This window comes from Kogia breviceps, chromosome 2, assembly GCF_026419965.1.
Source record: "Kogia breviceps isolate mKogBre1 chromosome 2, mKogBre1 haplotype 1, whole genome shotgun sequence".
Classification (NCBI taxonomy): Eukaryota; Metazoa; Chordata; class Mammalia; order Artiodactyla; family Physeteridae; genus Kogia; species Kogia breviceps.
In genome coordinates, this window is record NC_081311.1 from 182,623,085 (window position 1) to 182,643,497 (window position 20,413).

At 41.5% G+C, this 20,413-nt stretch overlaps 1 protein-coding gene and 1 non-coding gene across 3 annotated transcripts in view; both read left to right on the forward strand.

The window, feature by feature from the left end:
* Positions 1-5,466: 5,466 nt before the first annotated feature.
* ARPC2 (actin related protein 2/3 complex subunit 2) overlaps positions 5,467-20,413 on the forward strand; it is a 30,544-nt gene continuing 15,597 nt past the window's right edge. The window contains exons 1-5 of one of the 2 annotated variants that reach the window (XM_059052150.2): positions 5,467-5,638; positions 5,858-5,939; positions 14,334-14,368; positions 16,264-16,376; positions 20,247-20,292. In XM_059052150.2, the coding sequence (XP_058908133.1) occupies positions 5,866-5,939; positions 14,334-14,368; positions 16,264-16,376; positions 20,247-20,292 (268 nt within the window). In that variant the 5' untranslated portion in view covers positions 5,467-5,638; positions 5,858-5,865. Of the gene's footprint in view, positions 5,656-5,857; positions 5,940-14,333; positions 14,369-16,263; positions 16,377-20,246; positions 20,293-20,413 lie in introns of both variants that reach the window. The other variant, XM_067026866.1, reaches the window with a different exon arrangement.
* Positions 8,748-8,884, forward strand: LOC131751709 (small nucleolar RNA SNORA42/SNORA80 family). Its single transcript, XR_009334274.1, has one exon. It is a non-coding gene; the product is annotated as a small nucleolar RNA SNORA42/SNORA80 family (small nucleolar RNA).

Genomic DNA, 20,413 nt, shown 5'->3' on the forward strand with positions numbered 1-20,413 from the left:
GTATCTCCTTATTGATCTTCTGTCTAGATATTCAAGCCATTGTTTAAAGTGAGATATTGAAGGCCAACTCCAACTGTTATTGTAGAATTATCTATTTCTCTCTTTAATTCTGTCAGTATTTGATTCTTATATTTTGGGTGTATATGTTTATAATTATTGTGTCTTCTCAATAAATTGATCCTTTTATCAATATACAGCATTCTTCTGTCTCTTGTAACAACTTTTAACTTAAAATCTATTTTGTCTGATGCTAGTATAGCCACCCTAGCTCTCTTGTAGTTATTATTTGCATAGAATATATTTTTCCAATCATTTCAACCTATTTGTGTCTTTGCTTCTAAAGTTTCTTGTAAGCAGCATATAGCTGCATCACAGATTTTTATACATTCTGCAAATCTCCATCTTTTAATAAATTGACCTTATCCATTTACATTTAAAATGATTACTTATAATAAAGAACTTACTTCTACCATTGTGCTATTTGTTTTCTTTATATCTTAAATTTTTTTCTTTATTTCCTTGAATACACCCTACTTTTGATTGATTTTTCTAATGTACAGCTTTGATCCTTCCTTCATTTCCTTTTCTATACATTTTTTTTTTAGCTATTATCTTAGTGGTTACCCTGGGGATTACAATTGACATCCTAAATGGATAAAAATCAAGTTTCAATTTATTCCAGCCCCCCAACCCCAAAATGACCTCCAGCCTCTGTCTTTAAGACTGAAAGCAGCAAATTTCAGGCTGTTTTAGAACAGTCGCTTTCCCTACTTTGGCCATCAGGTTTCAGCAGGATGAAGGTTCAATCAAAAGCTGTTGTCTTTATTTAAATGAAGTGTCAGGTCCAGTTTTTTATACTTTGATTTTATCATACTTGAAACTAAAATGCAGAACTATCCAGTTCAGTACTGGATACCAGTATTGCATGCCATGTCAACTATCCTGTTGGATACCAATATTGCATGTCAAAACATGACATCTGGAGCCTAAATCCCAGTTCAATGACTAGCCACATATATTACTTTGGATACATTCTTTAGCCTATCAGCATCTCAGTTTCATCATCTATAAAATAAATTAATAGTAGTTCCTACTTCTTAGAGTTGTCACAGGAATTCAAAGAGATACATGTAAAGTTCTTAAAACAGCACCTAGCACAGAATAAATCTTCCACCTGAATGTTAGTTATTACTGTGTTTCCAGCTGTCCATCTCTTGGCACTTCCCCTCTCCAGCTCTACCCCTCTTTATCTACCTGGCTAATTCTTATTTTAAAAACAATCAGATGTTTTTTAATATCCATCCACTTAAACTCTGACAATGCCAAGTGCTAGTAAGGACAAGGAGCAATGAGAACCTTCATACATCGCAAGTGGAAGTATAAATTGGTACCACTATTTTGGAGAGCAATTTGGCAACATCTGGAAAAGTTAAAGGTGTCCATAATCCACATCTCAACAGTTACAATCCTAGGGGTATACTCTAAAGAAACTTTCACACCTGTACACAGGAAATGTGTACAAGAATGTTCCAAACAGCACTGCTTGTCATAGAAAAAATACTGGAAAGAACTTTAGTGTCCTTCAACAGGAGAATGGATAAATACCTTGGTAATCATAACATATAATCGTACATTGGAATGCTATATCACAGTTAAAATAGGTTCAGGTAATGACGGGTAAATCTCAAAAACATATTGCTGACTAAAAGAAACAAGTTTCAAAAGGAGATGTACAGTATGATACTTATTGACAAAACCTTAAAGTCATGCCAATTTGCTACACATTGTTTATGGATACATGCTATGTAGTAAAAGTGTAAAAACATGTGTGGGAAGGATAAACACCAAATGCAAGGTGATGGTTACCTTTGAGGAGGAGGGGGAGGAAGGAGAAAAAGGAATAGAATTGGGTGGGGTTCACAGGAAGTTTCAACTGTATTTCTTTTTTAAAAAGCTCTGAAGCAAGTTTAATTATAAAATGTTAAGATTCAAGGAAGATGGGTGGTGGGACAAAGATATTTGTTCAATCAGTCAGAAGTTTAAAAAAACCAAAAGCAAGATGAAGAAAATGGGAAGATTGGTTGAATTTCTGTATAAAGAGCATTCTAGGTCCCCAAGCAGTCAGGTGATTATCCCATTTCCCACCTGACCCATCCCATTTCCACCCCTTCCTCCATCTCCACCAACAGAGATTCATTTTCTATACACTCAAGTCCAGTGGAAGGCAGTGGGGAGGCACACGGATTATAATGGGATTAAGTGGAAGTGGGCTGGAACTTTAAAAGCATTCTTAAGACTCTGGGAACACTCATAGCCAAGTTTATAAGCCTCAAGCAACTGGAGGATCCTTCTCTGGAGAAAAGACCTCCCAATATTGACATTTGTGGGCTCTCTATGAAATCTGGCACATCATCAGTGCACCTTAGAGTGAAGTCCATTAATCCAGTGCTTCTTACCACATAATATGCATTTGAATCACCCAGGGATCTTGCTAAGGTGCAGATTCTAAATCTGTAGTTTATGGTGGGACCTGAGATTCTGTATTTCCAAAAAGCTTCCAGAGGAAGCCAATGCTGCTAGTCCCTTTTAAGTTAGTAAGGTGCTTGTCAACTCATCTTGCCCACACACTTCAGCCTCCACTCAGCTTTTTGGAGTCTTACCCCTAAATATGAACAGGCTGCTAAAGTAACCAGACTTTTGAGGATGGCCATTAACAGAAATGAGAGAGACCAAAAAAAAAAAAAAAAAGAAGAAAGAAAAGAAAGAAACAGAGCAAAGAGCAGTTTAGTTTTTAGAAAAAAATTTAAAACAAACACACTATAGTATCCTCAGAAAGAAGATATTCCTGTCCATAAAACATATAATATCCTCAGAAAGATAGAAGATATTCCTGTCAATAAAACAAGGATAGAATAATATGGGAAGGGGAGTTGGGGAAAAGAGGTCTTGGGAATTAAAAATAAGAAAACTGAAACTTAAAATGGCTGAAGATAATGACAAGGGAATATCGCAGAAAAACAACAAAAACAAACAAACAATGGGTACAGAGTTTCAGTTTTGCAAGATGAAATGTTTTTGAGATTGGTTACATTACAATGTCAATAAACTTCACACTACTGAACTGTACACTTAAAAATGGTTAAGATGAGAAATTTTATGTTATGTACATTTACCACAATTAAAAATAAAACAAACAAACCCGAGGAAACAAAAAATAGAAGAAAAGAATGAAAGGATCAATCCAGAAATCTAACTTCTAAATAATAGGCATTCCAGAAAGAGAACAAAAAAAAGTGGAGAAGAAATTATCAAGTAAATAATCAAAGAAAATTTCCTCCAAAACTGAAGTACATGAGTACTTTCTGCCTGTGTGCCTTCTGCTACTCATGAATGAGTGCTCAGTACAAAAAAATTGAGTCACAGCAAAGCACATCATTATAAAATTTCCAACCAACAGCCTAAAGAGAAAATCCTAATGCTTCCAGAGATGGAGAAGATGTAACATACAAAGGATCAGGAATATGAACAGGAATAAGACTTTTTACAACAGCAACTCTGGAAGGTAAAAGAAAATGAATAATACCCTCAAAATTATGATGGAAAATTATTTTCAAACTTGAATTCAATAACCAGCCCAACTATAAATTCAACTACAAAGCAAGTATTAGAATAAAATTAAGACATTTTAAAATATGCAAAGATCCCAACAACATATCCCCTATCTCTCTTCCTTACAAGGTTACTAAAGGAGGTGCTTTAGCAAAACAAGGAAGTAAAGTAAGAAAGAAGAAGGCATGGGATCCATGAAATGGGCAAAACCAGCCCATGACAGCAGAGAAGGAAAAGCGCAGAATGACAACTGTATAGCAAGTCTAGAGATCAGTCGGTCCAGATTGAAAGAAGAGGAAGGAGGCTCTGGGACAGACTCTAGAGTAAAAAATGGAACTTATGCATTTGAGTATCTGGAAAATATTGCTAGACTTTTGGACAGAGTCTTGGAGCACTTGCAGGGGTGGGGGCAGCCAACTGTAGATAATATAGAAAATTGTCAAGTGAGGAAAAAACAGCAATAATTAACTCTAAGAAAAATGGAGGGCTGTATAAGCTAGAGGGCACGGTTGTACTACCTTTATTGGCTCATTAGTAAACAGTATTCGCAAACATAATTTAAATGTGATTATTGGTTTAACTAAAAATAGTTACATAAATGTGGAGGTGGAGAACAGAAGTGATAGAGTCATTCATGTTCTTATCTATCACGGCAAGAAGTCAACAAATAAACCTTAAAATTAACAAATCAAGAATTAGTAGTATACACATTTATTTAGATATATGGATCTAATCTGGATGAATATCTAAAGGAGTTGAGGCTATTGCCTCTGAAGAGTGGGCCAGAGAACTGCTTTTTTCATTACAAGCCTTCTAGTATATGTATATATTTTTTAAACTATGTATGAGCATTATTTTAGTTCAATAAACAACGTTAAAATGTTAGCATATAATTTGGGGGTATCCGCAATGTCTCGAAGTTTATCCATGGCTGGTAAATAAAGAAATCCGTTTTGAAGGGCTCTCTGGGCCTTGATGACAAGAGCTAGTTTTTTGCTCATTTTCTGCATTCCCCATCCCCCCGCCTTCCTGGGAGCAATGAGCATAAAATGAATCAATACATGTAAAAAGAACTCAAATTTGTCAGATTCTCCCTGGAGAAGGAAAAATACAAAACAAGGCACACAAGCAGAAGGTACAGACGCAGCACAAAAATGAGTTCATTTCCCACATGCAGTTGAGTAAAAAAACTATGTCTCTGGCAGAGGTACGGGAAGGTTAAGGGTTTCATAGGCAGAGAAAATCATGTTCGGGGCACCTTGGAGGCAGCTCCAGGCACAGAAATGGAAGCATAACAGGAAACCAGGTAGGCTTATTCACTTCGGTGACTTCTCATTCCTTTCCTTGCCCTTTTAGCACTCTGTAGTTACATAAATTGAGTTTGTAGTCCGTTTCCTTTACCAGACTATGACCTCCACGAGAGGGGGATCTCATCTGTTTCAAGCGCCACTGTAATCCCAGCGCAGAGAAGGAGCCCACTAAACATCTGTGGAAGAAATGAATGCACGATGGTGCCGCCGGACAGCCATTAGTGTGGCATGAGGAGGAAGGGTCACACCGACAGCAGACAAGCTGAGAGCAAAGAAGCCGGCTGGGAGATGACAAGGGCGAGCTTCTTGTAGGGTCTCTGAAATTACAAGACGGGAAAAGTGGAAGTAAACCTTTGGGGGAGTGCGGGAGGGAGGCGTCGGACAAGGAAGCAGGCCTCGGGGAAGGACAGCAGGCTAGAAAACACACTAGCCACAGACAGTTGGAACGTCCATGGGAAAGTGGAGTTGGGACTAGTGGCATCGCACATGCGCATGCGCGGCCCCCCGCCCCCGCCCGGCGCGCCTGCGTGCGCGTGCACGAGGGGTCGGAGCGGAAATGGCGCCGCGGGGCCGCGCGTCCGGGCGGCGAGCGGAAGTGGGTGTGAGAGCGGAAGTGGCCGGCTAGAGCCGGGGGCTGGGCGGGGACCGGGCTTGTTGGTGAGGCGGCAGCAGCGGCGGCGGCGGCGGCTCGGCAGGCGGGTTTAGGCTTCGGGGGCCAGGTCGGTCGGGTGGGTGGGTAGGTGTCTCCACAGTTAGTGCGTGCGCGGGCCAGCGCGCGCGTGTTCCCTTACCCCCACCCCGATCCCTTTCCCCTTCTCCCCTAACCTCCTACCCCACCCAGCTCCCCTCCTCAGGGGGCAGCAGGGCCGCTCCCTCCGTCCTTTCCTCCCTTACCCACCCTCACCCGCCCTTGTTTCTCCTTCCCCTGCCCGGGGCAGCCGCCGCCATGATCCTGCTGGAGGTGAACAACCGCATCATCGAGGAGACGCTCGCGCTCAAGTTCGAGAACGCGGCCGCCGGGTGAGCGCGCGCTGGGGGCCGGGGGCTGGTGGGTGGCGGGGGAGGCAGAGTTGACCCTTGCTAATCGTTCAGCCCCAGACACTCCTCAGACATGGAGGAGGGAGGTGGGAGACCTGGCAGGGTGTGGGGACTGCCCAGGAGGTGTGAACGTGGGCGGTGATTGGGCGCTGTGGGGTGAGGGGCAGAGATGCGTGGGGAGAGGCTCAGAGGAGGGATGCGGAAGCAGTGAGTGGACAGGAGAGCGCGTGCCAAAGTGCAGGAGACCTGTGGGACGTGAAGGTAGCTTGGGCCAGAACTCTCGCTGGAGGAACCCATTGCCCGCTGGAGCGAGCAGGGGACCACTTCCCTCTGTATTCCCCGTCATTGTTCAGAACCCGAAGAGAGCCCATTTGGGGTTGGGTTGGAAGGAGTTTTCAGGAATTCCCAGGACTGGAGGAGGAAAGAAGATGCAGGCCCAGATCACCACCAGTCTTCTCGCTCCCCACCCCCGTCTAAGGGAGCGGGAGAGAAGACTGAAGGCAGGCCCAACCTTGCAGCCGGAAAACCCGATGATCTCTCTAGTTTACCTTCCCTGAACCCAGCTGTGAGAGACACGGGCCATTTTGTTACATTTCTCAAGCAAAGTTAGTCGTCCCCCACATCCACAGCCCTTTTTATCGCTCTTCTGAGGTTCTAATAATCCTTTCCCCACCCGCTGTCCTCTATCTGGTTGTTTATCTTTTAAATTCTTATAGCATACCCCTGGTCTGTGATTTCTTGTGCAGTAATTCTGGCCTAGATACACAGTTAAAAGCCTCCAGAGTCTATTAAGTTCTTAGATGAAACCTGTTTTTAACCATTGGCTTTTTTAAAAGTGGGCTTTAGGGAATGTTTCAAAGGCACCGTGCTCTGTCAAACACAAGAATCAGTAGAAGACAACCTCTTCCCCAAAAGCTGCTTTGCTTTTCTAATATATTTAAACCAAGGAGTTGGTTTTAGCTTCTAATTTTTGGTGGCCTGTGGCCAGTCCCTTTGCCTCATTTCCCCATCTGTGAGGATGGGGCTTCACATCTTGCTTACACAGTTGAGGAAATAAGTGCAAACCGTTTCTGGTGAACTGGGAACTAATAATAAGAGAGCAAGTGCTTGGAGAGCCACAGATGGAAGAGGATTGGTGGAGGGGAAATTCTAAGTGGACACAGTGAACTTGTGGCTTGGAGGCCTTAAAAAAACTACTTATAACCCACTGTTTAAATTGAATATATTGTCTCCTATCTCTTTTATAAGGCCACAGATTTTATCTGTAAAACAAAGCACAACGTTTCTTTAAGTAACACAGTGAGCAATAGCTACTGTTTCCTGCCAGGAACTGCAGTTGCTTATATTTTAGGCTAACTTGCTTCGTGTCTTCAGCCTCACTTACCAGTTGCTTTGCATTTTAGATGTTCAAACGAATCAGCTTAATGGCTTATTTTGGGTGATTGCTCTGTCCTTTTTTGAGCATTGTAGCACATAGGAGGAAGTGAAATTAACTTCTGCATTTTCACAGCTGATCTCAAGTGAATTCTCAAGTTTAGACTAGCAAAAAATGAGACCTGGGTGGTTATAAGCTGATCTACAAGATAAATGCCTGTGCATTTCAAGTAGAAGCATGCCTTGTAGTGTAGGAGTACCTTCACAACTACTTGTTTGTTAATAACTTGTGATTCTGAAATGTAGCCCATTACTCAGAGCTTCAGCTCTTCTGCTTATAGAACATTACTCTTAAAAAGAGCTACTAACTGTTTCAGTGGGAGTAAAGTAGGCACTCAAGTCTGGAAGCATAAGTTAGAACTTCTGGGACTTTCTTTTACAAAGTATATGTTGTAGCAATGTTGAATATTGGGGCAGGGCAGCAAGTTTTGGCTTTTAGTCTGGCCCATCTTCCCTTTGAGGTGTGTCTTTAAGTAAGTGGGCTCAAAACATATTCTGCTGTAAAGCACTTTGAAAATCTTTGAAAAAAGACTATGATATTCAGCGGAGGAGGTAGGGCTTTCCTGGGATTGCAAATATAACACCTGGCAGAAGCCTGTTTCTAGACGGAGTGTGAATTTCCGGGCATACCAATAAGGTGAGGCAGCAGTAAAGTAATTCAGAGCTTATCAAGGTGCATGCCTAACCAGAATTTACAGAGAAGGGTAACTAGTGTGATCATCATAAATGTTTGTAAGGTTCTCCCAGTGCTCAGAACGAGGCAGGAACAGGAAAGGGGGACCTTTCTGAGAGTATTGGCAAAGTTACGGAGGACCAAAGGGGTGACACGTGTTGGGGTGGAGATCAGAGAAAGATTAGAGAAAGGCAGTAGTGCTGAGGAGAAACCCTGGAGATTTGAAAGGCTTGGCCCTTGTGGGAACCTGCCGGGAGAGGTCAGCTCCACCCTGCTTTACACTTCTCAACAAACCAGTTGGGGAAATTAGGTTCTGAGCAGCCTTCCACAGAGCGAATCTTCCATCTCCACGATGTCCAATAATGATAGCCAGTGACTACATGTGGCTAGTTAAGTTTAAATAACAATTAATTAAAGTAAATTAAAATTAAGCTTCTCAGTCACACTAGCCACAGTTCTAGGGCTGAGTTGCCGCATGTGGCTAGGAGCAGCGGTATTTGGGTAGCAGAGATGTAGAACATTTCCATTATTGCAGAAAGTCTGCATTTGGAAATGCAGCACTGTTCCAGCTACTAAGAACATAAGCATGAGATAGTCTTTAAAATAGTTCTGTCGTATATACTTCAAAATACAGTTAGAGTAATTTTCCTTTTGAAGTGATCTTATTTTAAATGCCTCTCAGAGCATGGTAATGGATTTATGGCGGGTCCTTCTCTATGGGCCTCTCATAGTGTACCCATGCCAGAGTAAATTGCAGCCTCGAACCATTGCCCAGCCTCCTTACCTGTGGGCTGTGAGCACTGAAGGGTGTTGTACAGTATGAAACGGAAAAGAGTGATGCTTCTCATGTCACGCTGCTGGGTCTTCTTGCCTGTGACATCCTACTAAAAGTCTAAATTTCCTTCGAATAAATCAATTCTGTCATCTAAATTGTTTAGGAATACATTTGGGAACTTCCCTGGTGGCACAGTGGTTAAGAATCCGCCTGCCAATGCAGGGGATGCGGGTTCGAGCCCTGGTCCAGAAGATCCCACATACCACGGAGCAACTAAGCCCGTGTGCCACAACTACTGAGCCTGCATGCCACAACTACTGAAGCCCGCGTGCCTAGAGCCTGTGCTCCACAGCAAGAGAAGCCACCACAGTGAGAAGCCCGCACACCACAACAAAGAGTAGCCCCCGCTCCCTGCAGCAGTTAGAGAAAGCCCACGTGCAGCAACAAAGACCCAGCACAGCCAAAAATAAATAAACTAAAAAAAAAAAGAATACATTTGGTCACCACACCCTTTTAATTTGGAGGCAGTTCCAACAAAGCCTAAGATTCATTCCAAACGATTTACCTTTTTTTTTTTCCTACTGCCTTACTGGGAAGGTGGCTTATTGGAATGATTTCTGTATACTTACAGAATGATAGTTATTGGTAAATTGTCTTCCCAGCAGCCTCCAAACTAAGAGACTGTGACTGATTAAGAAGCTATGCTGAACACTGCAGATAATGTCATATGCAGGTCTTTGTCAACAGCATTTTGTTTTTGTTTTTTTTAATCATTTAGGAAGTCTTACCGAGGCCCCCAGTTAAAGCAGAAGTAATCTGGCAAATTAATTTAATTCTTTTGTTAGTATATACACACCAAGAACCTTTACAGCCTCAGAAGCTAGGCTTGTCCACTTAACTAGAGTCCAAAATTGAGGAAATGCTGTCAGATGCAAATTGCTGTTGATTTTAAGTGCATGCTGGCTCCTTGCCACAGCTGTGCATATTGTGGGGAGCTGTGGTTCTGTGAGGGGGAGTGAAGCTCAGGAAGCAGGCTGTGCCATTTGGGGTGGGCGAGGACTGGGGGAGGAGAAATTTGAGAAAGGAATAAATTAAATCTTGCTGATACCTTGTTCTCATTCCCAAATATGCTGCTTATGTCCTCAGAGAGACATACTAGTTTGAAGTGATTTGGAATTAGGACATTGTTTAAGCATTTAGAAGAAATTGGATGTAGTGGCTGACTTGCTGAGACGATCTAGTTGGTCTTTTTACAGGTCACTGGAGTTACACACTGCTGCCCACCCTCTGGCTGCCTTGGGACCACTTTGGGCGTAAAGCCCCAGAGCTGCACTCCTTACGTGTGTACCAAACCTGTGATTCCTTAGGGGCAGGGCCTATGGTTTTGTCATCTTTGTTTTCCCAGCATTCTCACTGTGTGTATAGTCAGCTTAATAAGTGTTTTCTTGAAGCAATGGATGAAGCCAGATAGAATGGTTCTTAGTTTCTTTAGCAGTTTATCACTTTTCTGACATTGTGTGAATGAGCTTTTAGACCCTCTTTGTTCTTATTTTGAGACGTGGCTTAACAGAGAGTAGGACCACCCACCTCTTACCTAGCATGATCCATTTTTCTAGGCTTTGCTCAAAAAGGAGGATGGGAACCTTAGAGAGGACTTAAAGGAGAGTAATCAAAAACTATATGGTGAGATGATGAGCAGAATTCAATAATTCCTCTAATTCAGCTTATGGAAGGGATAAATAGAAGAGGGACATAAATGCACAACGGGGAACTGGATGCATTTGGGAGTAAAAACTCCAAAACCCTTAGTGAGAAAAGAGGATTGGATAATAACAGTTGCCAGGAGTTCTTTATTAACTGATTAGTGACATTCTAGAAGCTTCCTTAGAAAAAGGATAAAAGGAAATTTTTTTCTAAAGGATTTTAAGAATGACTCTTGAAACCCATCTGAATGAATTGAATATGTTTTAGTGTCTTGTACTGTCCAGTCAGTAACCCTGATGGCTTATCCAGGGGGTGTTATTCTAGGATTCTAGACATTACGACAGTCTGACAGTAATATGGTTCTGTTTCTCCGTGTTGTGCTGACCAATTCCTGATACTGGGAGTTACCACAATCCCAAAACCTCTCTCAACCATGACTCCAAAGTCTGATCTCCTCTGATTCTACCTAGAAGAAAAACTACTTCATTGATCACCTTCTATGAACCAGGCACTTTACTATAAGCTTTAACGTGGTTTTGTTCCATTTCAGAGTGTGCCTGGGTGACAGACAGCAGTTCCAATAATACAGTTGACAAAACTAGGGCTCTTGGGAGTTGGAGAGGGAGTAGACGTATGTATTAAGCATTGTACAGGCACCCTTCCCCGGTGATTCCTGGTATGTCACACACACAACATGACCATATCTGTGGCACATCTGGGTAAATGGTCTAGCCTAGAGATCCTGCCTCTGGGCTGCCCGAAGGGCTGTGGGGATCATTATCTCAGCATATCTGTAACTTAGTCACAAGACCCTGATTGGGAAACTTTGCTGTCCACATAGCATCTCGATTAGTCTTCACAACAACCTTGTGTGGTAGATGCTTTTTTTTTTTTTTTTTTTTTTTGGTGGTACGCTAGTACACGGGCCTCTCACTGTTGTGGCCTCTCCCATTGCGGAGCACAGGCTCCAGACGCGCGCAGGCTCAGCGGCCATGGCTCACGGGCCCAGCCGCTCCGCGGCATGTGGGATCTTCCCGGACCAGGGCACGAACCCATGTCCCCTGCATCGGCAGTCGGCCTCTCAACCACTGCGCCACCAGGGAAGCCCGGTAGATGCTTTTAATCTCCGTTTTCTAGAAAAGGAATTTTAGGCTCGCAGACATTTGAGTCACATTGCCTGTGGTTACATAGCCAGTAAGGGACAGAACTTGAGGTGAAGTCAACTGGGAAAGACATGCTTTTTCTGTGATTAAACTCACCCCCAGCATCTGAAACTTTAGCAGACAGTGGAACAGAAAATAACTTAACGATTTACCTTTTTGGCCTATTAAATGGTACACTTTTTCCCAGACCAATCTTATTCCCCTCTAGCTCCATGATTTTAAACCACAAAAGTAAATAAGAAATGCCTGGTCTTGGAATTGAATCATGGCCCTGTCGTGGTGTATTTCCCGCTGTGTGCAGTCTCTGTGTTGGAGCACGGAGTTCTCATACCTCTGACTCCCCGCTGACGCCTCAGGAGGACTCCTTTGCCCCAGTGCTCTCCTCAGCAGCCTGCCTCTCTCCTCTACAGCCTTTATGCAGCCATAAATAGTAAGCTAAAATATTAATGGCAATGATTTGACAAATATTCCCAAGTCAGGCAGCAAACCACGTAGTGTAGATCTTAGAGACTTCTCCCAGTGGGAAGCTGTGCTCAGGGAACTTTACAGCCTAGAGAAATGCAGAATTTCAGAGTCAAAATGTTGGAACCCTAAGGTTTTTTATCTATACTTTATTTTTCTCCGTCTGTTGATGAAGTGAGAAAGTGAGGAACCTCAGTGCTTCCTTGGCTGAATTAAAGCCTAAAGGTTTAAAAAAAAAAAAAAAAAAAAACCAGCTGCCTACTAAGTGATACAATGTGGCCTTTTATAAGCCTCCACCCTGCCTCTTTGGCACAGCCAGCCTTCCTCTGGAAAATGTGCTTCAGTGCTTCCTCCGGTTGTGCAGCCTCTTAATATTTCACTCAAGCGCACCGTAGATTAACGTGTCTACTTCTTCCTTGGCTCCTGTTTTCTAGAAGTGAAAAATGGTGGTTGGCCATTCATTGCCTTAGTCTCCAGGCTACAGTTTCAAATGAAAGATCAGAAACAACTTAAATTTTTATACAGTTCTTTTCATCATATTCCGAACTCACTGCTTGTCCATAAATCCACTTGATGCTTCGATTCTCCCGACACCCAAAATACTTTTTCTAAGTCACATATCATATGGATGGCTTTGAAGAAGCAGAGTGGAACTTTGTATGTGATTTGTATAGGCTGATTTTACAACAGGGCTAACATATGCTTAGGAGAGGCCAGTTTCCTTGAAAAGCATTGTTTAGCTCTGCTGCAGCTTTTTAACAGTCATAAACCACGTTATCTATTCCATTATTTCCCAGCAACTCTAGAGGGTAACTCAGTCTTTGTTCCTTTTACAGGTGAGGGAGCGGAGATAGTAAAAGAGATACGCACTTGATCATGAGGTCTTGAGCAAGCTAGGCAAGAATAAATACGAAAATGTGTATATCTTGTGTGCTGGCCCATAAAACGAAGTGGAATCATTTGAGTTTTAGGGTGTTAGCTGATAAAACTGTAGAACATTCGTTTCCTACCATTGGGCTTTGAGGAGAAGTGAGGAAAGCATGTAGAGTAGCTTTTCACTGGAGGTTAATTGACCGTTATTGTTTATAGCTAGGATATATGTCATGCTTTCTAGGTAATAACTCAGCAGCATTTATCAAATAGAAGTCCATGTTCCAGGCTCATCTGGGAATTGCCCAGAAGGTGTTAGACTGTCTTTGCCTTCCAGGATAAGTTCTTCTGTGTCTGTTCTCTTGTTTTATCTTTAGCAGTTGTGAGAGGTAGATAGGATCATTTGTGTTCTCCCATTTCATAGATGAGTAGGCAAGAAAATGAAGGCATGTAGTGTTAATTTGTCTGAAAACATGGTCCTGAAGAAAAGGCTAAAGTTGGAAAACAGGTGTCTTAATTGTTCTCAGTGATTTCACAGTGTTATTTTGTGCTACACTTTAATGGAAGTACACACTGGAATTTAAAAACAAAACCAAAAAAACTAGGGTGGAACCAAAGAGGGCTTCACTAAGGAGAGTGGTGAGTACTTCGGTCATGTAAGGGAGAGGGAAAGATGTGTAGGAAGACTAACAGATTGTCTTTGAAATGGAATAGAACTGTATCGTTTATGGCCTGAAATCATCCTTTCACTTTAAGTAAATTCTATGTTTAGCAGTTTTCCTGCTGAGTGTGCTGCCTCCACCTAGTATGTCCCATGGGGGAGGGATTGACCAAAAGAGGGCATTTTGTGGGTCACATATACAAACGTGTCTATCATGGTCTTAAGGAGTTGAGAATTGAAGGTGAGTACAGCCACAGCAGAGGTTCCAGCTGCAAAACAAAAGCTTTATCTGTCCTGCTTCCTTTTTTCAGTCCTCCACCCTAAATAACTCCAGAGGTTTATATGCATGAGAAAATGAATTGTGTACCTGGATCAATGGTAAGTATAAGATTTTGCAGGATGGTCTGATGTTAAATAAAGCTCAGGAGCCTTTTGCAAGTCCCCTTGAAGGCAAGCAGAAATATAGTTATATTGTGTTTTGGCTGCACCATGCGGCACGCAGAATCTTAGTTCCCCAACCAGGGATTGAACTCATGCCCCCTGCATTGGAAGCGCGGAGTCTTAACCACTGGACCACCAGGGGAAGTCCCAGAAATATAGTTATCTTAACTAAAGGACTTGTTTTGTTTTGCAGAAACAAACCAGAAGCTGTAGAAGTAACATTTGCAGGTAAGTGCCTTTATCTCACCTACTAAGAAGAAGGCACAATATAAAAAATAGAAAATAAAATTCTTCCTAAAATAAGCTTTTTAGGACTACTATCTTGATTTTCTTTGTGTGTGTGTGTGTGTGTGTGTGTGTGTGTGTGTGTGTGTGGTCTTTATTTTAGATGATTATTCCATGGATTTAGTGAGCTATATAAAGTTGCCCGCTGATAGCTTAGAAGTTTGGGTTTAATTTTGTGGTACAAACTAAGGTTTTTTAATTTGGAAATACTATGTTATTATCTTTAACCATCATCTTAGTTTGCCTAGCACTAGAGGAGTGGGGAGTCACAAAAGTGCTAGAGACCTGTTCCACAAGTCAGAGAGAGTTGTTACTGCTTTCTTTTCCTAGAAAGAATTAGGTATTGATACTACTCACTTGCCGTGTGAACTTTGAGGAGTTGGATAGTCATGCTCTGTAGAAATGAGGGTACTTGGCTAGATGATCTTGGAACACGTTTTGCAGCTCTGAAGTGCTGTGACTTGGAGGCCAGGCACCATCCCCTTCCCCTCATACTAACTAGCAATGCCAGATCTCCCTAAAGTAATTACACTCAGCACCTGGTTTCAAGAACTACAAGAGAGTGGAGGCCTGTGGAGCACAGAAACTTAAGGGATAACCAGATGCAGTGTGTGGGCTTGTTTGGATCCTAATTCAAATAAGACAACAATTTTTTTTTTTTTTTTTTGAAGCTGAAGTCTTCTTTATTGACAGAATCAACAGAACATGCATGGCAGAATTGGCCTCACCGTCCCAACACAGCACATTCTGACATTCAAATTAGACATATTTAAATGTGGCTCCTTTTGATTCCTTCAACTTGGTACTCTGATGATTATCTGTGCACAGGGATTCTATATTGAAACCTCACTAACATCACCACTGTCACTCAGTTTTTGGAGACGAACAGCTTGGTCCAAATTTTTAAAAAGGTAATAGGCTAAAATACAAAAAAGTCAGCTAAGCTATCAGACCTAATCAAGAATGGCTTAATATTATTCATTCTCTTCTTTGAACATTTTACATAAGTAAGACAACAGTTTTTTTGTTTGTTTGTTTGTTTTTTTCTTTTCTGGTACGCGGGCCTCACTGTTGTGGCCTCTCCCATTGCGGAGCACAGGCTCCGGACGCGCAGGCTCAGCGGCCATGGCTCACGGGCCCAGCCGCTCCGCGGCATGTGGGATCTTCCCCAGACCGGGGCACGAACCCGTGTCCCCTGCATCGGCAGGCGGATTCTCAACCACTGCGCCACCAGGGAAGCCCGACAACAGTATTTTTTTAAAAAATTTTGAGACAATATTTCACTGCTTGACTGGATATATGATATTAATAACTTGGTTTTTTAAATTTAGGCATGACAGTGGAATTGGGGTTATTTTTTTTTTCAACTGTCTTCTTTACCTTTTAGAGGTGTATTCTGAAATATTTATGGATGAAGTGACGTGTGCGATTTGCTTCAGAATAAATCATTGGGAAGGGGTGTGTCTAAGTGAAACAAGATTGGCCATATGTTGATAATTGTTGAAGCCATGATGAGAATAGGGGTTTGTTATACATTATATTTTATACATGTTTAAAATACATCACAATAAAGATTTTTTTTTAAATTCTTTTAGCACCAAGCTGTGATTAAAGTAAAAATAGCTTTGTAATTTTAGAAAAGAGCAAAGAGATAAGTACTCTATAATTCTATCTCAGTGTTTCTGCTGACCTTCCAAATGGATTTAAAATACATGCAGTTTTACTTATGTGCCTACTTGTAAGGGAGACTTCCTTGTGGCCTGCAACATGTAGGCAGGTACTTTGAGATATTATTCCCTATTCCCAAGTTAAGCAACCTTATTTGCTTTTCCTTGCAGATTTTGATGGAGTCCTCTATCATATTTCAAATCCTAATGGAGACAAAACAAAAGTAATGGTCAGTATTTCTTTGAAATTCTACAAGGAACTTCAGGCACATGGTGCTGATGAGGTAAGTTCCACATCACTTTTCCTTGGGACTCTTGTTTCCTCCTCACCTTTTCTTGGTAGCTTGCCACTCCTAGAAGATCCACAGCACTGAGTTATCTATCCCTACTGGCACGGGCCACTCTGGATGGCTTGCTCACCTAACCAGGGGCTCTTGATTCTGTTTCCCATAGTCGTAAAGAAAGGTGTTTCCCAGAAAGAGTTTTGGTTCCTTGCTTCCCTGCTTTTTACTCTGAAGAAATAAAGATTTTCTCTAACCAATGAAAACAAAAACAGCTTTTGTTCTCAAAAAATGTAGCAAAGAATACTTTTCCTTGACCAATACAAAAATAACTCAAAAGACTGAGATGGGTTCTGTTCTATTTCTGTTACATTGTGAAGCAGGTATATAACCTCTGACCTGTTTCAAGTTTACAATCTTAATTTCTCATTTTGGAAATTTCGACACAAATCTGCCCTTTAAATTTTTTAATTTAATGCTCTTTAGAGCTGGCCTCTTTAAGTATCTGCTCTTCTTTATGACTACCTTAGGGGAAATAAGAAAGGGTGTCCATGCGTTATGAAACTCTTGATGGCCTTGCTTTATTCACTGGCTTCTTTGAATGGGTTTGGTTCCTGTTGAACTATGTTTGCTCTGGGGAGAGCCATTTATGGAAGAAAGAAAATGCTATTACACCAGTGTGTGCACGTTGTGGTTGGGTCTCAAAGCAGGAAGTATGACTCAGTTCCTGAATCAGTTTTCAAATATCTTTTAGTTTTAACCTTAATCTGGTGAATGAAGATACAGTCTGGTGAATGAAATCAGATATATTTTCTTTCTGATTAAGAGTAGTAGCTTTTGACTTATTTAAAATTTATGTAATGAAAAAGGCTGTTTGCAAAAGAGTATAGTCGAAATCTTAATACTAAAAACTAAAATTGATGTTAACCATGAAGAATACCAAGAGTCATACACAGTCACTTCCCTTACTTATTCATATGTGATTGGTTTGCTCTGTAAGTTCAAGGATAGAGCTAAAACCTTTTCTGATTTGCTCATAAATTCACGGGAAGAAGAATGGTTTAGAGAATTTGTATTCAGGGTTATTTTACCTGAAAAGGAAGAGCTTCAGGAGAAAGACCTAGTCTTTTAAAGCATTTGAAAGATTATTAATTATGTAAGTGATACTGGCTGACTCTTTACCAGATGAAGAGCAAGGGGAAACAAATGGCATTAAGCTGGCCATGCATTAGATGAAGTAGAAGACAACTACCTGGAAAGAACTGTTGAATATTTGAACAAACAACTAAAAATCTGTGTGATCATTCTCCCTAGATAGTCTCTCTCTTTAAAGATCTAGGTGTAATAAGAACAATCCTTGGGAGGGAGAGAAAGTGTTAAGCTAGATTTCTTAAATCTCCTTTCCAGTCTGTGCTTTCCTTATAGTAGAACTCCAGAACACATTGCAATTCTTGTAGGTACCACAAGGATCAAAGAAACAGCCCCACCCACTCAAGTGGGTGGAGTACGGAACATTTACAGTGTTGGGGCAGAGTGCACAGTAAATGGCTCCCTGGGTTGGTTAAACAGTGACCAGCCTGGGATAACCACAGGAAGCTAGTTTCTTTGTCACAGGCCCTTTTTCAAAGCAGAAAGCCTCAGCTGCTGGGGTGGGAAGGTCTGATCTTCTGGTGGCCCGTTGGAAGACGGGGCACAAATTGAAAAGTGAATCATTGTTAAAAGTGCAATTGAAGTCCACAGGGAAGCGCTGGCTGGTTTTGCCAAGAGGAGGGAGCAGAGGAGTTGAATGTGGTGTAATTTTGGCTCTAAAAACCTCTTCGATCTCAGAGTATTAACTTGGTAACTTGGAATTAAACTAAATCTTAGGTGCTGTGGTTTCTTCACATCTGATTTTCCCTTCCTCCAAGTACACACAGTACAGAATTGTAGCTAGTTAAAATTGTTAATGGGATATGTGTGTTACTTTTTTTTCCCCCAAACAGTTAAAGAGAAGTGGTATATGGGACACCTGAAGGTCAACAGACTCGATGACCTTGAACCTCTCCCTTTAGTTCCTCTTCTGTAAAAGAGATACCTTACAGTGGCTGTATGGTCACCAAATAGGAACTACATGTGGCGTTACTTATCTTTTACCTTTATACAAAAAGTATGGTCACTGATTCATGCTGTGAGGTCCACCCTATTATCCAAGTTTTGCACGTTGAGAATTTCTTCCAGCTATAGGATAATGGTTGATATGTGGAATACTAAAGAATATTTAAGAATGAGGGGAAGGAACCTACCATGTGATAATTTTTTAAAATGGGACATGAAATAAATGGTTTGCTCCTGGTTTGTTGGTTGGTTTGTTGTGCTTGTTTTATTTATGTTTTATTTTATATATATATTTTTGCGGTTACGCGGGCCTCTCACTGTTGTGGCCTCTCCCGTTGCGGAGCACAGGCTCCGGATGCGCAGGCTCAGCGGCCATGGCTCACGGGCCTAGCCGCTCTGCGGCATGTGGTATCTTCCCAGACCGGGGCACGAACCCATGTCCCTTGCCTCGGCAGGTGGACTCTCAACCACTGCGCCACCAGTGAAGCCCTGTTGTGTTTGTTTTAAATAACCTAGAGAGTACATTGAAAATAAGATTAGAAGAAAAGCATCGACATTTGCTCAGATCTATTATGAGTCCCCGGATGTGGGAGATGGGCAATGAGGCCCCAGGAGTGAACGAGACAGAGGCCCTGCTCACATGGACCTCCACTCTAGTGCTGCCTGTGTTCACAGTGCTTTTCGCTGGCTAGTGGGATCCTTTAAAACACACGTGCCACTCTTACAATTAAAACAAGTTTGTACTGTTGTTCATTTTTAACTTGGTAACTTGTCTTAAATTCAATACCTCTTTTTTTTGGTATCCCAGAAAATGGAAGAGGGTCATTAATGTGTTTGTGGTGGCATAGAGTTAGAAATTAGATGCCTAGAGACAAAACCCCACAGCCTGTTATACTACTGAGGGTTAATGTATTGGCCTCAGTTCTACCTTCCTATAAAATAGTGATGACACCTTTCCTCCCTAAGTGTAAGGTTTTAATGAGACTTAGTAATAAGCCCTGTCTGTGTTTTGCCTCTTAAACATATAAAAACTACTAAATACTGAGACGTTATTAAATTCTAGTGACTTTAATATTTATTTTTTTTCTCTCTTCAAATAACTGCCTTTCTACAGCTTAATGTGTCCCATATAACATTTAAGTCAGAACTGTTCCTTCCTGAATAAAAAGTTTCTTTCTTAAACCATGTCAGCCTAGGAGCAGTTTCTACCAGGTAGAGCAGTCATACTGGCAGAGAAAAAATAAGAAGGTGTAAAAGGGGCTCTTGTTTTATCATTTACTCCAAAAAGCTGGAAAGTAGCCAGCTGTAAGGATTGGTTTTGAAAAAAAGACATTTAGAGAGTACAAGCTTCTGTGGACCCACCAGCATAAATAACTGGCTAAGATTCAGTTATCCATTGCTTTTTGTCATTTAAAAAAAGGTGATGGTGAGCTAAATAATTTTAAAGCCTACAATATAAGCAAGCTAACTGGAATCAGTTCCCGACAGTTCTGGTTTTATCTCGTCGTGTAACGGGTGTGACTGAGTCCTAAAAGAGTAAAGGGTGAACCTTGATTGAAACACAGATCCTAGACCAACCTTTTGGAGTTAATTGCAGTTCTGTGAGTGATTTACTTGGTAACTCAGATGAATCTGCTTCCCCCTCTATCCAGTTTCTCATTTGCCATTTGAAAGTTAGGAAGAACGCTGGCTTAGGAAAAGCTTAGCCAGCACAGAGCTTTGAAAATAATGAAATTATCATGGACTTTGAATTAACCTATTTGTTTTTGTGTTTTCTAGTTATTAAAGAGAGTGTACGGGAGTTTTCTGGTAAATCCAGAATCAGGTATGTAGTAATGTGAGCAGCTTTGGGATGACATAGAAAGAGACCTGTCCTTTTTTGTGCTGTGCTTTTTTTAGCCAAAGGATTTCGTTTAAATGTTAATTCATCTTACAAATATTTTTTC